The 18,643-nt window shown below is 33.6% G+C and overlaps 1 protein-coding gene across 5 annotated transcripts in view; it reads right to left on the reverse strand.

The window, feature by feature from the left end:
- Nucleotides 1-18,643, reverse strand: part of LOC123715208 (microtubule-associated serine/threonine-protein kinase 3) — a 43,378-nt gene that overhangs the window by 19,721 nt on the left and 5,014 nt on the right. For 2 of the 5 annotated variants that reach the window (XM_045670134.1, XM_045670130.1), the window contains exons 2-18: nucleotides 13,397-13,476; nucleotides 13,177-13,251; nucleotides 10,660-10,793; nucleotides 8,786-8,861; nucleotides 6,631-6,737; nucleotides 6,145-6,282; nucleotides 5,635-5,760; nucleotides 4,768-4,849; nucleotides 4,401-4,505; nucleotides 3,818-3,982; nucleotides 3,389-3,507; nucleotides 3,113-3,250; nucleotides 2,896-3,001; nucleotides 2,504-2,703; nucleotides 1,693-1,763; nucleotides 1,132-1,241; nucleotides 249-366 (exon numbers count right to left, since the gene is read on the reverse strand). In XM_045670134.1, the coding sequence (XP_045526090.1) occupies nucleotides 249-366; nucleotides 1,132-1,241; nucleotides 1,693-1,763; nucleotides 2,504-2,703; nucleotides 2,896-3,001; nucleotides 3,113-3,250; nucleotides 3,389-3,507; nucleotides 3,818-3,982; nucleotides 4,401-4,505; nucleotides 4,768-4,849; nucleotides 5,635-5,760; nucleotides 6,145-6,282; nucleotides 6,631-6,737; nucleotides 8,786-8,861; nucleotides 10,660-10,793; nucleotides 13,177-13,251; nucleotides 13,397-13,476 (1,950 nt within the window). The remainder of the gene's footprint in view (nucleotides 1-248; nucleotides 367-1,131; nucleotides 1,242-1,692; nucleotides 1,764-2,503; nucleotides 2,704-2,895; nucleotides 3,002-3,112; nucleotides 3,251-3,388; nucleotides 3,508-3,817; nucleotides 3,983-4,400; nucleotides 4,506-4,767; nucleotides 4,850-5,634; nucleotides 5,761-6,144; nucleotides 6,283-6,630; nucleotides 6,738-8,785; nucleotides 8,862-10,659; nucleotides 10,794-13,176; nucleotides 13,252-13,396; nucleotides 13,477-18,643) is intronic. The other 3 variants (XM_045670133.1, XM_045670131.1, XM_045670132.1) reach the window with 3 other exon arrangements.

Consider the following 18,643-nt stretch of genomic DNA (forward strand, 5'->3'; position numbering starts at 1 on the left):
TAGAATTTAACATGTTTTCAAATGAAAATAAGTTCAGCGCATTCCATCTTACACATTTTCGCAAAGATAGCGTTTACGTATTTATGCGTAAACGCTTTCTTTATTTTGAATTAAATGAGATGAATTTGTGTCATCTAAATTCATATGTGATCTGTGGTTTTTTTGGATCTAATACATTTGCAATGTTAAATTGCTGTTTTAATTTACCTACAAAAAGAAAGTATATTTCACAAACAAGAAGACATTACCATTTACTGTATGCGCAAAAAGTTCTTCGGGTGTGTCACCGAAGAAAGGCACACAGCCCACTAAAAACTCGTAGAGAATGATGCCCATCGACCACCAATCCACAGGTTTACCGTAACCCTGTAAACATTTTAACATAATTAGTAATTTAACAGAGTTCTAAAATTTCAGGAAACGATGAAGATATTGGTTTAGAATACATATAGCTCACAAACGACACTTAACCATATAATACCATAAACATATATGTTACACATACTGAGTGACTTATATATAATTTCTATATCATTGATAATTATTAATAGAAAAAACTATGTGTTTAATAAACCAACAGAGCACTTTTAATTAATTTACCAATGTGAAACTGCTATGCCCTGTACGTATCCATAGGTTGCACGTACAAAGTGTACGAATTGACATATAATGTTTAAAAATTTGTGCGTCTCGACGTCCTACAGAAGTGATAACTTAATCTAATCTAATTTGAACTATTTAATATTAAAAATTTATGTGATAATAAGGACACGTTATTTATTAACAAAATCTTGCACTTCCTTTTCATAAACGCTTTCAAAAACATTGTTACCTAGAAATTTTTCTTAAATGAATTTCAATGTAAACGTCTAACGCACACTAGATACTAAATAGAGAGGGGGGAAAGCGTCAGCCCGAACTACGGCTAGCGATGCCGGTTAGACTGAGAGAGGAGAAGCCTACCTACTGCTGCCGTATGCGTGTGAGAAATGGAAGCTAGACAGATTGGCGCCGTAACGCGTTACATCACGAAGCGGAATACGGAAGGTATAAGAAGTTGTCACTTCAATACCATATAAAAATCATTAAAAAATTAGTATTATGTCTTACTTATTGTAATAATATATTTACCTGTCGTAATATGACTTCAGGCGCAATGTATTCGGGCGTCCCACAGACCTGCTTATCAGAGAACTGGCGCGCTTCGCGGTCAGCGTATTCCTCGTAAAGGTTCGTAGCCACTGCGTATACGATACATTTTAATACTTTTGATATAACATTAGTAGGATTAAAAACAAATCGACTCTTTTTATTTCGTATCAATACCTTATTTTTCGGTATATAAAATAACAAATAAACTTATATTATACAAAAGCAAAGGTCCCGGCGAGTAAAAGTATTAGATACTTAATAACAACGTAATCGGCTGTTACAACTATCTACGTATATATACGTTGGTTTTTACGACCAAATATGAGTAGTGCCTTCGATGCCGTTATAACAGATTTTGACTGTATTAATAAAATAATAATCTTATAAATAATAATATTAGTTAATGACATTAAAAATAACAATGACACCCCTCATAGTAAAAGGGAATTTCACATTTCTGTGATTATTAAATGATACGTCTCTTCATATTATCTTTCAGTACCTACCTTAAATACTAGATAATTTTAGTTTTTCACTTACATGACATAAGACCCATTTTGCTGAGTCCAAAGTCAGTGAGCTTTATGTGACCAGTTGCAGTGATGAGTAGGCTAAAATCAATACATTGATTACTTATAGTAGAACTTAAAAAGTAGTATGGTAGAACAGTTTTTACATTAAATAATGTATTTATATAACTTCTAAGGCGTATCAATAATGTTTTTCAAACAAAACTATACTAGGTTTTGTCTTTTTTTTATCGAAAAAAACTAATGTTTTTTTTTTTAATGTAACGGGGCAATCGGACAGGAGGCTTACTGAAGTAAAGTGATACCGCTGCCGCAAATGAAGACTCACTTGGCCGTTGTTGTGAGTGAGTTGCCGGCTTTTTGATAATTGATACGCTCTTTTCTTAATTCCCTCAAGAAAAAAGTCCCTAAGTCGAATTGGTTTGGAAATACTTCAATGGGCATCTGGTTCCACACAGTGGTGTTCGTGTTCGGTAAAAACTGCCTTTAAAACCTCTCAAATGGGGAACGACGGACGTCGATGATGATGATAGATGATACGGATAGAATTTTTTTGTTTTTTTCACCTTGACGTCCCATGATGAGAGGTTTTTTGAAATCATCTTTAAACGGAATAAAATCTATGCGCAATAAAATGCGGTACTGAGGTAAATAAACCACAAATTATCAAAACTGTCTTTTTAATATTAGTATATGCTTAAAATACGGCATAAGTCATATTAATTAGATAAATTTTTTTTACGGGTGTTCTTTGTTTATTTTCATATCGTAAAATAAGGAGTAGTTGAGTTATATAGTACCTTTATAAGCAAGTTACTCACTTGTCGGGTTTCAGATCCCTATGCACGATTCCATACGAGTGTAAATACTCTACAGCCAATACTGCCTCAGCGAAGTAATGCCGTGCCATATCAGGCGGAAGTGGCCCTGCACGCAGTAAAGTTGCGCAGTCACCGCCCTCCACAAACTCCAGTATGAGACATAAATGGCGTTTCGTCTCGAATGAGCAGTACATTGTTACCTAGAAATATTTATTTAAATATAATAAAAGTCAATCAAATGCATGTTGTTATTATAGTAAAAAATATTACCAAGAATTATATAGTTTGAAAAACAGATCAGTAAATGTTCGAATAATGCGATTGAACTCTAAAGAAACAAAAGTGTCAAATTTCGACAATTATATCTAGACCTGTATTTAGAAAGAACTTACCACAAAAGGATTATCCGCAAAACTTAATATATCTCGCTCAGCGAATGCTTGCTCTACTTGATTTCTTAATATTAAATTGTTTTTGCTGATTTTTTTCATTGCGTATCTAAAACATAAAAAAATATTATACCACTCGTTTCATACTCATTTTTTAATTACAATTTCCTTATATTAATTATAGTAAAATAATGTCTTTTTTCGATTATTTTGTACTCACCTCTGTCGGGTCTGCTTATGTTTGACAAGGTACACGGCTCCATAGGCCCCATTGGAGATCAGTTTAATAACCTGGTAGTCATTTTCTGACGGGGTACCTCCCCCCACCCCACCGGGGGGTGACGAACGACCTCGGAGTCTGAAAAAAATAATTATTTGTCAGAGCGCGAAAGGAGTTTATTATTCAAAGTGAAATCAGCTTTATTAAAAATTTAAGTTAGTTTGATAATAGAAGTTGCAGTTTTTATATCCTATTAAAGTAATGTATAATACAAACTTTGACGGTGACGAGTTCTGTGGCGGCGGCGGAGGTGGTGGAACTGATAACTCGGCGAGAGGATCCTTTGACAAACCCAGCTTGTGAATAATGTATTGAGGGATGTCTGTCGATAGGCCCTAAAACATTTACACCAATTTTTGTTTAGAACTGTCATTTGTCATAGACGTTTGATAGAGTGAGTAAATTAGCATTAAGACTTTTATTTGATGTCTTAATACGTTTAATATAATTGTCAACCGTAATTTTCGACTGATAGGATTTTACTGTTTAACAAAACATAATGTTTTTTTATTAAAAAAAAAAACAATTTTAACTTAATTAAAACTACGATACGTTACTGAGGCATCAAAATAAATAAAAATTGTAAAACAGATAGTAACAATTTTTCCAAACTGCATCTTCTTTAAACCCATTTTAAACATGTACCTGCAAATGCCGTGCATGTCCCTCTGCAACTTCTAGAAGCCGATAGAATTTTTCAGGATCGAACTCCAGACACTCAAGCAGTCTCGCAGGACGAGCCATGGCAAGGGTCAGTCTGGTAACCAAAGGAGCAACTCTACCGCCCGCTTCTGCTGACTTCTCCCGAGTCTATTGAATTTATTTTGTACGTTACATTTACGTATGTGTATACGCTGAGTACGCGTTCATTTGAGTTGTAAAAGTTATTTATAAATTGAAAAAGCTAGCAAGCTATAGGATTTCCCTAATCAACAATTTATAAGCGACTAGCGGACCCGACAAATGTTGTCTTGCATATTTCAAGGGATTAGGAAATTAAACAAAGTATAAAACTACCGACTGCAGCGCCTCCTAATCAGTCCAGTCGTTTAAGAGGAGTTCAGTGACATGCACACGTATAGTAGAATTATATATATAGATAAGCCTACATAAGTACTGGCATAAAATTTAAGTGGAAGATCTTTTGTATTCCGATTTACTAACTGATACTTTAAAGGCCTACACGGAAGGTAATGTTATAATAAAATTAGTTTTCAAGTATATTTACCTCAGCAAGCAGCCTGTCCAAACTATCACCCATGTCATAGAAGTAACTGCTTGTTACCTGCCTCGACTCAGACTTATGAAGACAATCACGGGCCATCTCTAAAACCTGTCAAAAAGTTTTAAAAAAATTGCCATCAAAACTTTCAAAACAAGAGTATTTACAATATACATTTTATGCAAAATACACCTTAACGGAAATCATTAAAGTCGTCATTATAATTAATAAAATAAAAGCAATAATAAAACAACAAATCCCTGCTAGAAGTTATAATCAGGGTTTCTAAAACCACATGGGAATATTTTGGCTCAAAATCAGATCACCCTTGTCAATAAAGTCAATAAAATAATAGCTACAAATATCTTGGTACCTGTCGTTGAACGAATCTTTCTATCGGCGGACGGTCAGGCTTCTTATCAAGTTCAGTCAACTCGTCTATTAGAGACCGTAATCTAGAACAGACATTAAACATTAATTAAGGATCTTAATGAAACAATATATATATTATATTAGTTATAACTTACCATCATAAACTAAACCATAATTGATATTGTTTTATATTTTTTCTATAGCTGCTGTGGTATATTGTTCAACCTCTTGTCACCACTTTCTATTATCTTTTTATTATTATACTAGGTTATCGAGGGATCGATTTCTAGTTCATATAAATAATGTAGATAACTTATCTTAAAAAAATATATAAGAAAATACAACAGGTACAAACGGGTCATCATTAAAAATCCGTGTTATAGCTTTTGTCCAAAATCATTTATAAAATTATCATTTTATTAAAGCAAAAAAATATAAAGATTTACTCAGTGACTACAACCCTTTGTCTTGGTTGTCTGTATGTTTTGTTATTATTTTTCTTAATAGATTAGTAGGTGATCAGCCTTCTGTGCCTGGCACACTAAGGCATGCAGATTTTTTCGCGATGTTTTTATACACCGTACATGCGAGTGTTAATCCAATCTTCAATTTACGAGAGAGCCGTACGCTAAAGCCACTAGTCCAACACCAATATATCATTGATACTCAAATAATATATATTGATATATGATATCTGTCTTGACCTTATTTTTAGATTTTTAACACTATGTCTCGCAACCACAATATCTCTGACACATCTGCAAAATGTACACTACCGATAAGGATTTCATACCTCTTCATTTAGATGTAGCGAGTAAACTTTGTTTGTATTTTTTTTCTATTAAACTAAAATTTATTATTAACATACTTATCATTCATGGCCCTTTGAGCAGCCGGAAATCGTGCGGCGAACAACGCAGACATCGCTGTCACTGCATCTTCTCGAGATCCATCCGAGCCCACACTACCACCCCCTGGTGAGCGGGATGGTGAACTAAAAACAATTTGATTATAAACTAAACATTTTCAAAAATTTAAATTAAACTTATTACCGGTAAATCCGGAACGAAAATGAGCGGTCGTATTTCGTTCGGAAACCACGACCGCAATTTCTGTCAGTTCTTGAAGCGACATATGTTTGATATTAAATAGTAATAAGTACGAGTAAGGGCGATCGTATTAGCATTGTACTATCGCAAATAATAGTCTTCCATCAAAAGCATTTGTATAATAACTAAACACTAAACTAAACACACTAACAGTTAAACAAAAAATATAACAAATACAATAATGAATAAGTAAAGTGTATTTTGGTTCTTCATTGTATTATTTTAGTATCTTAACCTACAACATTTTATACATTTTATAGATATCAGACCTGAGACTCCGACTTCGAACGCGTCGAGGTATATTCCGAGGCGAGGGGGAATGCGGAGGTGAAGCGGGGCGAGGGACGGGGCCACTTCCACCGCTGTCTGACAGTGATGCCCAGTTCATACCGCTGCCTTGCGAACTGCTGTAAGGGTAAATAGATAAAGGCTTCAAAAGATAGGCAAGAGAAGAAAGTAAGTACAGGAAGAAGAGGCGAACGTGATATTTTTAGATTAAGACAAGGTTTAAAGGTAGATTTGAGCGTTTATAATGTTTTTGCCGTGCACCACTATGTGGAATCAGCTGCCCACTGAAGTATTTCCTATAAAATCAACTTAGGGTACTTCAAGAAAAGAGCGTACCAATTGTTAAAAGCCCGGCAATTCACTCACGATCCCTCTGGCATCGAGTGTCCATGGGGGCTGTATCACTTTATATATATATAACGCCGGTGTTCTATAAAAAAAGCAGGCCAAGCTGCGGTATTGCTTACTTGAGTGAATTCTGATGTTGATGGCAATGGGGGCAGTGCGCGCGAGGCGTTGGATCGCACGCAGCTTGCACGGCCAGCAGTCGCTCCTGGGACGAGCATTGCGACTGCAACAAGGTTATAGTACTGGATAATAGGCAGATGCAATATTTAGACATGCCAACCGAAGCTATGTATGTATGTGTTTATACAATGTGTTAATAGTTTAAATACAAACATAAATAAAACTAATTTTTATCCAAACTTTTGAAATCATTAGATAAATAAAACCGTAGTTTGGAATGGGTCACTAAAATTAATATGTCTCATAGCTTTTATTTTATAAGTATATTGTATTGTTCAAAATATTTCTATCTAGAAAATTAGGTCCGCCATTGCAGTTAAAACAATAAGATAAATTATAACAAAACTAATGGGGTCAAGGCTTCAGCAAAATTATTCGTTGCTAAACGTTTTAAATATTAAATCACGACTTCACGAGTAACGAACGCTCTGAGTGCTTTAACTATGCCTGTGGGGAATTGGAACATCGAATATTATATCAGCATAAGTCTTCGGAAAAAATATAAAAAGTCCAAGGGCAAAAAAGAATTACCGGCATACTATACAGTTTTAAAGAACTAATCACATCTTGTAATTAAAGAGAAAAGAATTAGGATGACCGCAACTTATTAAAAAATCATATCGTCATACTACAGCGGAAGCAAGAATTATTTTATTTTCCAAGAACGTGATTCATTGCGAGAACTTCCCGAAAACAATTAGTCACAAATATTGATCGTGGCTATAAGAGGAGCGTATGACACTCGCTGCCGCTTAGCTTTAGCCTAGCCTTAAAGAAAATACTACTATAATACTTTAAAAAATTGCGATCATTTTGTAGAATAAAAACAAATAAGACTAATTACTAACTAAAGACAATTGTTTATTATTATGTGCCAACGGGACGCCCATAAAGGACGGTCATCGGAGGCCAAGGAGACCAGTGGGTGCTTCGCCGGCCTTTGAGGGAGGAGTATGCTATTTTTTTAAACAATTGCAGGTCGTATCTCCCAGGAAGAGTCTCACCGGCAGTCGACACAACAGTGCGCAAAAGAAAATATCTAGTGAAGTGGAAAAAGACTTCCCGCCATCAAAGTGATGCGGATGAAATTTGGAGTTAATACGGCTTCCACGGTAAGGAAACTTTGTCGGGAGTTATCAACCCAAACAACTCTTCAGAACAATAGCAATATGATGCTCAATCTAAAATAAAAAGGTTTTAATCGATTACAAGGTAAAATAAATAACAAATGCATGTACCATGTGGTTATTGTATCACTAGTGAGTATCAGTTTTGAACAAAAACACACAAGAGATAACACAATCAGATTGCGGTGAAATGACATTGAAAAAATCTCTTGCATTGAAAAAAATATTTCTAAGTAAACAATAAAAGTATGATAAGCAATGCATTTAACGATTAATCCTTGATAAATAATTGATAAATACATAGCGCTGTTCTATTACTTTCTTCCGGGTTTAAATTCATGGATTTTGACACTTATTTATAATATGAAGAGAACCAAAGATTCAGTCAGACTGGAACAGCACATCTATAGGTTAATATAATAAAATATTATAGAAACGTTACTTTTTATAGTTCCAAAGTTCTCACGACATCAACAGGATATATTTAAATAAATATAAACGCTATTTTATCAACCTCTTGTTGGACATACGACAAAAAATCGGTATTTTTGTGGCGTCAGTAATAAAACGTTACATAACAATAAAATTAGCCGTTTTATTGGTGTTTACCCTCTTTTCTGATACTCGGTTAAAATACGCGTTATGATAAGTGTCATCCTATCTAATTTGCCACAAACCATAAATCAAATAAACGACCTATTCATTGTTTATATTTTTTATTTAAATGATTCACGCACTGTTTAACTTCGTATTTTCATATGATCACAAATGTACTAACTTCTGTTTTTAATCTTTACATAGTTACAACTCATTCTAATACATTCGATCTTCATGTATATGTTTATGCATTATATTAATACACATATTAATGCAAAGCGCCGTGGTCACTCATCTGGCCTTTTCCAGTTATATTACAATGTCTACCTTAATTCATTGCAGAGAGTAAGAAATATACATCAATACTAACCGAAAGACTTGAGCTCCCTGGTGTTGTGCCGTATCCAGACGATGGTAGCGATGCTACAGACCACCTTCTGCCGTCTCTGAAAAGTTTCATATACAGAAGTATGCAATATATATTTTGGAATATATTACCATTTAAAACGTTCCATAGGTAGTCCATACATATTTAACAAAAATTATTAATTTTCGGATTTTAACCGATTCGTTTACCGGACGAACACTTTTATCTAAACAAAATTGAACGCCTTTTGACACTAAGAAATTAGATTTTATTTAATTGAAATCTGCAGTCATTTAGTCAGATAGTCAGTCAGTAGCGTTCCTTGTTAAAATTGTTCACTGTATAGTTTAGAACTATTATCTATCTAGAGTAGCGGTAGGTAAGTAGTAGAACTAGGAAATTAATAAAACACTGGTAACTAACTAACTTAGTCGTCAACTCTGAGGTTCAATCGTAAAACTTAATTCCTAATGCACTTTATTAATTATAAACTGTGTCGTATACCGCGTGATATTAAATACCCAACCATAAATATAACACAGGTTCTGGGATCGATTTCAAGCAAAGATGTGTACTGCGCGCACTCCATCAGCGGAATTTTCTGGACTTCCCACGCATCATAATACGCAAATCATTATAATTTAGTTAAATACACATTAAGTACATACCCTTCATCGCTATATGTTTCACAACATAATCGCTAAAGTCCCCGTATATGTATGTATGTGTGGACTGTGTTTCCGCACTTAGACGCTCAATCGGTCCATTGTGCGTAAAAGTCCCCGTATAATATTGTTATAAAAAACCTCAATTTGCACATAACCAATAAAAAATTTCATACAAATACTATAAGCTAAATATTTTAAGATGTATAAGGAAACTTACATCAGACCTCGGTAATTATCCTATAGCCGAGACTAAGACGTTAAACTAAATATTTTGCAAAAGATTTATTGTAATGTTTTTTTTTATTATGACCACCAATTCATAAAAGAAAAATTAATCTTATCCCGAGGGTACAATTTAAGTTAATATAATCATACTCACATGTCCTTACTCCTAATGGCAAAAGACATGGAAATAACAGTAAAACACGATTAGAAAAACGAGTTGGCGACTCAGGCGCATTCCGACCGGGAACATCAACAAATAAAAATATCCGGGAATTTATGTTGTTGTAATGCATCGGTTATTTCTGCTCTTAATATACAAATACATCTATAACATATTATCTTACACCGAGAACACATCTTTGGAAAATAATAAATACCCTAAACCGTTCCTTCAAAATGAACACTACTTAGAATAAAACAGTAATTATGTGTACTTATTATTACTAAATGCATTTTATACCAAATACAATGCGTTGAACGCATGTCAAAAAAAACTCAAGTTTATCGTTAAAGTCGGGGTTCATTTGGTCCGTTTTGAGACCCCCTTGTGTTCGGGTGTTATGGTGATTAATTAAAATTAAACGCCATCAAAGCCATACAAACACTTTTTACGAGGGCGAAAATCAATAAGATTGTAAGGTATCATTTCTTAAGACTAAAGGAAGCGATTATAAAAACAAAATCAATAAAAGCAACCTTGGCTCCAACTGGGGCTTTATAGCATCTAGGCCCTAGACAGCCTTTCCACTTGCACCAACTAGTTTGGCAACATGCGCGGTAGTCTTGCCAATTTCTAGATAATAAGTTGTTTGATCCTGTGTAGACTCACGCATTTCACTTTTGTATGCAAAACAATATTTAAAACTATCTGTGTTAATGCATTAATGCGAGCGTAACGTGTTCACATTTACCTTCTACCATGTAGACGAAACTCTTTAAATTTTTAATATTAAGTAGACATTAAAAGCCCCAAAAACTACTTACAGGTCCTTCCCCCGTTTAACGCTAGATGACAGTAGGGCGTGATGCAATGGATGGGCGTGGTGTGCGTGCCATCGGGGCCCTTCAGCCGGAGACAGAGGTCCTGTACCCGGGGAACTACACCGCCCTGAACCAACCTGAAAAATTCAAAATATGTCATAACCCTATTTATTTTGTTATAACATAGCGTTTATCCTTTAACAAGGGCCAGACAAAGGTCAACTAAATTTGTATATCTCACACTTAAACCAGCTCATACAGATATCTTAGAAAGAAATCAGTTTCTTTCTTCTTCCATACCTACCAACTACGAATGCTACATTTATTTTTATTACGTAAGCCAGATAAACATGCAAAGTGGACGGACAGCTTTAGCGAGTCGAGAAACCAGCTACACCATCCAATAGACTGGTCTAAAAGATTACACATGCATTCTGAGACGAGAGACTTTTTTGATAATATCTTTTGAACAAAGATAACTAAAGTGTTACGTATTTTGAATGAACCCAGATATTTAGCGTATTTAAATAAAAACCACATTGTTGAAATTTATCTCTTCGACATATGTAACAGGCGTTTAAAAACTCTTAACATTGTGATGAGAATCTGTGTAACAAGCTAACGGAGCTTGGAGCGCAAACTTTTCTTCACACACATTGATAATTGTGAGTATATAATACTAAGTCGTAATTCTATGTGAAAAAATGAACACGACAGATGTATGGTAAATGACAGTATCTTATGAAGTATGTTAGATTTGAAACGTCGAAATCATTACACAGGATTATTATGCGTATCCTATAAAAAAATCCCAGGCTCAAGAGGCAGCGACAAATTCTAAACAGCCAAAGCTGTTAGAGAAAGCTAGCTTAAAACCAACGGGCAGGACATCCTATTCACAACGATTCTCATAGGTCCACTCTATTTTAAGCATTAGAAATTAGAAAACGTAAATTAAAGTTTTATGTAATTAAACTTAATTATCTTCATGTCCGTTCTCAATTTGTATCTTATTAGGTATGTATATATACATATTAGGTTTACTCTGTATTTTCTTTTGTTTTCTATAATTTTTGATAAAAGTAAATGTTTTAAGTGGTCTCTTTTGGGAATATAACTGTGAATAGTCTGGCCATAAGTTCTGTTACAAATGAAAATGCATTTTTTATACAATCTAATTGTTTGAATTTGTATGTTTTAACGACATACAAATCCTAATCTAAACGATACGGCGACCTTGAGAATCTTTGGAGCAAGCAGTGGCAAATTTTCCCTTGGAAATAGTGCGTAAATCCATAGATACGTGGCCAAACAGATTAAAGGCCTGTATAAAAGCCAAAGGTGGCCATTTCGAATAGAATATTATTTTATTTTTTCAGAGGCTTTAATAAATATGCAAGTTTACTTTAATAATATTACATTACTTCATTAGAAATAAATTGCATTTTCATTTGTAACAGAACTTATGGCTGGACTGGTATTTAACTATACGCCACTCTTTTAGGTTATTTATATAGAATTACGACTGTTTCATTTCGAAACACACTTATATAATATTGAGGAACTATATATTGCTTGTGAAATGAATAATAACAAATATTTCAATACTATCCGCGGCAATAATTTGCCTTGTGAACTATGAACGTCCTAAGTGTAACGTTCCATTGTATTTTCATATTTATTTAGTATATTAAATCAAATTTACGAGTGACAAGATGGGATTTATACTTGCATTTTGTCACGGGCAGAGTTATATTAAGATCTCATTTAAATGTTTTAATGTCCATAAATGTTTATCTAATATTCCTCTACTAGTTTTTGCTATACCTTGATGCGGTTCTTGACGTCTATGACTCACGATAGACTCCTAACCTTCAAGTACATTGTTAAAATCGAGTCTATCGATTTTATTCTTTTTTAATCTGTATAAACTTACTGTAACATAATATTACATTTAAGGAATATTTCAGTCATTTATTGTTAATGTTAATATATGTAAGTCACTGTTTACATATACATATACGTTTTACTGTTTTTGCAACTCGTGTTATTCGGCAACACAATCCTTGGAAATAACACTGCGTGATCCGCTTACATATCACCTTTATGCTTGCTGTATTTGAATAAATGCGTAATAAAGGATTTCGCTCCGTCATTCCGCTAAAACGTAGTGCCGCCAGGACGTTACAATACACATGGTGTAATGTAGACTTTTAAATGGTATACTTTCATTAATCGTTTTTTTAAACCAATAAAATCTATTATGTTCTATAGTGTATACTTACCATAAAACAAGTAGTAAGTATTATAAGAACTCAAATAAACAAGGCAAATTACAATTTGTTTATAGTATTGTCCTTGGTTAACATAGCGTTTACACATTGAAAGGAAACAATTTGTTAATGTTTTCGATTGATCAAATACCTATAATTGCCTGTAAGCTTCGCTTTCGTATCTTTGCCTTCCTTTGACCAAGAAAGTTCATCTTTGCAAATTATTTAAAACTGACCAAACACTTACCACAAGAGAAAGCCGATGATGCGGTGGCGGCGGCGGGAGGCGGGACGGTCGTCGCGATACCGCACATGGCTCTTTCTGCGCAAACGCAAAATTATCTTAATTTTTTTATTCTTAATATAAAGTTGTTTTATAGATCTATAAATAATATAATACTATTGTATACGTTGTTTTGTATTGTACATAATTTAGAAAAAAATGTTTTGGATTTGCGATAACTTACCACATGGACGGAAAGTGTCGGTGCAGATTTTCCGAGCGCTGACCGCCGCATGCGCAACAAGTTGCTGCGCTTGCTCGCATCTGTAACAAATAATTATTTTTAAGAAGTATTTTTTAAGTAAAAACAACAACGAATGAGTTTTTAAAACAATATATAGCTCTCATGTAAATTACTATTCTCACCATTCTAATATGCAGGAAGTTGACTGTCTGGATTTAACTATTTTTGTACCATAAGAAATCTTCTGTATCAGCATAGGACAGGTTGACAAGATGTTGTTTAAGATTTTTAGTGAATGTATTTAATGTTAGTGAAAATTTAGATTTCAAAAAATTGGTTAAAGATAAAAGGGCCTAGGATTTATAACGTAAGTCGTTAATCAAAATATAAATCGGAACATGATTTTCAGTAGTAAACTATGGGTAACTCTTTGGGTTTATTTTAAAATATTATTATCACAACGTTTTGACAAAAAAGAGAGAGATATTACGAATGTTTATGATTATTTTTAGTTTACATAAAAATGCGCATGAGTGTCATCGTTATAGGATTAAAAACTATATCAAAAGCCTTGGCGTACTTTATCGTTACTTATATAATGTGACGTCACTCGTCACACCTCCCCGGCCCGCCTTGCCGTTTATAAATATGCGAAAAACGCAATTTCAACGTGCTGGTTTAGAAAACTTGCTAGATTTCATTGGCATATTCTAAACTTGATGAAGCGGTATTCGTTTTAATTATAAGGCTAAGCTAAGCTATAAGTTTACGTAAAAGTAACTTATTTTATTATTTATTTATTAACACTTAGCACGACACATTTGGTATATATACATTTAGATAATATAAATTAAGGATGTAACGAACGGCCTTATCGCTAACAAGCATTCTCATTCAGGCAACCCTAGTAAGGAAAAAGAAAACAAGAAATATATTTATACTATTACAAAAAACAAAAAGCTACTATAATCACGATGCTAAGTTCTTAAGTACATAAAAATAATATGTTTACAATTGCAACAGAATAATATAAAATATTGAAAAGTCTTTCTCTCATGCGTAATTTCACTAATAATTATTCAAAGACATGAATAGAACACAAGACTATGAATAAAAGATACCCAACAGGCAGCTGCTGGGTTTAACGTGTATCAACTAAACCAGCGGCTGTCCTAGACAATATACTCCAATATAAAGAAAATAATATTTGTTTGATCGGTCGGCAGATCACTTGCGAGCCTCCTGGCAGTGAGTGTCCTTAGGCAGCGGTATCACTTTATAGACTCTTCTAAAAATTACTAATACATCTTCTAACAAGTTTTCACCTACAAAATATAAACATAAGCAAAGCTATGGGCAAAAAAAATCAAAGGAAAACGTGCAATAATATAGTCACGTGTATTCCTCGGCGCGGCTCCAAGCATTTGTTTATAATCAATTAATTGCACAAACCGGTGCCAAGTGTATTATACCTCTTAGCATAGTATGAGAATATAGCACGTGACTTTGATAACACAATATTAGCATTACTGTACACCTACTAGTTATTAGATGAAACTTAAAATAGGAACTCATAACAGTACCCGCCGATAAAACACATTTTTAATTAAAGATACATATGTTCGCTTTTGTGTTGTATTATTACTAGAAAGCAGTCAACTTACCTAACTAGACCACACCCAGAAATATATGTCCATCAATACATTTCTAGGTGTGGTTCACTTCTTGTCAGCTGCAACAGGATTCTTATACGCATAGGTGACAAGACTTGACATGACTACAAGCAGTTATTTTAAAATGTATTTTTTTTTATTTTACGACTATCTTATATGTAGAGTCATATATATTACACTCACTCATTTAATCTCATGCACCCACACACACACACACACACACACTCATGTACTTACGGGTGTTATGCAAGGCGACATGCGTTTTGTTAAAAAAAATGGGACAAGATGTTGTATCCAATTTTAATTTTAATTTAAAAACTGTTATTTAAAAATACAAATAAAACTAGTAACTTTGTTGTGGAATTAACTATTAAGTTTTGTTATGGAACAGCTGGGAGCCTTGACACATGTATTTTTTACTCAAAAGAGTTCCCCAATCTGCCACATTGTATTGTAGGTTATTTTTATTTTAGTTTGTTATATAAATACATATAAAAATGTATTTTTTTATTTTCAAAGATACTATGTTTGACCAGACTTTTAGAACACCTAAGTTAGCTAGTAAGTTGGTACCACTGAGCTGCTGACGGAGCTCGAATATTGTCGAGGATTACGTTATTTTAATTTCCAGCTAACAAATTAACCAAAGCAATTGTTGACCAACGTAAATTAAAATAAATCATTCAAATCGTTTCACTAAGGGCACGACTCATATGTATCATTATGAGGCGCCACAAAAACACTTCTTTATAAATAGTACGAGCATCACAACCATGACCTTCAGCAACACTAACACACGTTCCTACAGTCGGCGATATAATTTCACAAATTGTCAGTTTTCACTTAAAGCGATACAATATTCATAGACAAATTTCGCTATTTTATATGCTAATTTAAATGAAAGTAATAATGGCAGACAATTTTTTATGTAAACAATGATTTTTATTAATCATCGTACCTATTTCAATCATTATTATAACTATTACATAGAGCGTAATTATTATTGTATTATCTCAAAAGCTACTTTAAAAACGAGTACTGATACGCTTTTGCAAACTTGACCAACGCCTCGTGGGTTTATTTTGTGTATATATATATATATATATGTAATTATCAGTATAATAATTTGAAAACGAACATCTATCACACAGAATTCAATTAATTAAATTACAGGGGGGCTGGAGGTCTCCAAAACTGACATTATTATGTACGTATGAGAATACTTGACGAATTATTATTACGTAACGCATTTTATTTTTTAAGAGAATAAGCAATTAAAAAATAATATAATAAATAATATATCAGGTAAAAGATTAACCATTAACATATTTTGGCTTCTATTGGACAATAGCGACATTCCTTCAAAATGTCTGTAATATTGTGTGACGGTACTGCTTTACTTATTAACTTCTCGTATTTGGATGTTACCTAAACCTATTCCGCTATATTTTCTATTTCGTAGAAGCAATGCACTGATGATAGTCTATAAATGATATTAAAACTTACTTTCATTAAGGTTGTTTAGAAACATACCTAGTTTACATTGAATTATATGCGAAACAGGTGTCGGTCAATACGCCAAGTGGTAACAAGGGCGTTGGGCTAACTCGATAACAGATCGATGATAATGTCGACAGATCGAACATAAAAGATTAATTAAATCTAGTCCAAATGTTGACACGATTTTTTAAGATGTCAACAACTCGACAACAGTGACCAGAACATATAAAATTACGGCTTATGTAAGTTTTTAAATCTACCCTCAAATTAAAAAAAAAACACACTAAAATAAGATGCGTCAAACTGTTGTGTTTTGATTGTCACAAAAATGCGACACATAAAGCATGATTAAAGAAAAAACTTAAAATATTAGCGGTATGTGTCCAACTACATAATATCAGCCTTTAGCTAGGGAACTGGCGAACATTTAGGAATATAATTTGCTCATAGTACGTATTGATAGGAATTCATGTTCGGATCAATACAAGAAAATTTTCTTCATGAATTAAGGTCGTACGTTGCTTCTTGAGACGACACTAAATCATTTGCTCGAGTCTGCCTCTGGGATTAATGATCAATACCCTTTAGACAACGAAGAAAATGTGTAAGATCTAGGTGTCTGCATTATCGCCGGAGCTAGATGTAAAATGTAAAAAAAAAATCTTCTAAATTATTTGCTCGTAGCTGTAAATAGGATTAATCGATTAATTAGATACCCCTAAAAACAAACAAAATCGGCCGACCTTTTACTTACTGACTTTAACCGTTACAGTTCGTTGAAGTCCTAGATGTCTGCCTTTTTGTTTTTTTTTTTCTTCATTTTAACAATAGATCTAAACATCAGCCTCAAAGGCAGACGAGCAAAATATATAGTATGCCTGTTTTTATATTTATTTTTTAAGGGGATGACAACCCTGACAATGCATCGCTACCATGGTAGCAGACGTGGTCCATATTCCTTATGAGCAAAAATTCCACATGAGCAAATCATATAAATATTTAGCTTGCCAGCTCCCTCGCAATAGCTAGGGAGCTGGCAAGCTATGAAATATCATTACCTACATAGTTTTGGTATTATAGGTACAATGCTATCGAAATTGTCATCTACATAATTGGACATCCGCGAAATAATACTTTACAGACATCTTGTGCTCTTGTACACTGAACAATGTATTATTTGCCCATTGTATAACGAGAAAACGACATATACCACATCTACAGTCGGCACACGCTCCGATTACTCCACAATTTAAGGCGCTTACATTATGCAACGTAACGCGACTTTCGTTAAGGTGTTAAGTATATATTGTAGTATATTACGGCTGAATTTTTAATTAAATAATTATATAAGGCATCTGTCATAAAATGTGGCCCTTGAAAAACATCGTGCATTATTCATAACTGCGAAACCGACTAAATGGTTTGATAGATATATTAATTATTTATTTATGCCTTAGAGTAAATCTAACTATAATAACACATATAACCTTACGACCCTTTTAGTTGAAAGATATGCGTACTATATGTATAAAATAGAGCTACAAAACAAAGTTCTATGACCTCTAAGTATATTATTAACATTATGAATTTATATAAGATATACATAATTAAATAAATTAATGGTTTAATGTAAACATGTAATCAGCTGCTACCCACATACAGAAGTTCTAAAGAGATTTACGTTATGTTATTCATTATGTGTTGCCAATTAACACAAGGATAACTGAAACAAATATTGAATTGTATAGCTTCTAAATTCGAAGACTATTTCACATTTGCCATTTTGTTTTCGTTATACACAGTCAGTGCACAGCATTAAGCTGCCGAGTTTTATAAATGCTAGTGAGGTGAGGCTACATACATTATCCTTCAGCATTCTCAATGCCAAGGAAAATCTAGACCCTTCAAACTAACAAGTCTCATCAAGGCGTATTCACCACAAGTATGTCAAAACAATTTGTCTGTAGCACTTTACACACGACCTACGCAGGGTCACGTCAATACAGATTGTTTGCTCTAATACTCCCTTATATAAAACAACATTTTTATTAAACCATAATTATAGCACAAGGCT

This window comes from Pieris brassicae, chromosome 10, assembly GCF_905147105.1.
Source record: "Pieris brassicae chromosome 10, ilPieBrab1.1, whole genome shotgun sequence".
NCBI lineage: Eukaryota > Metazoa > Arthropoda > Insecta > Lepidoptera > Pieridae > Pieris > Pieris brassicae.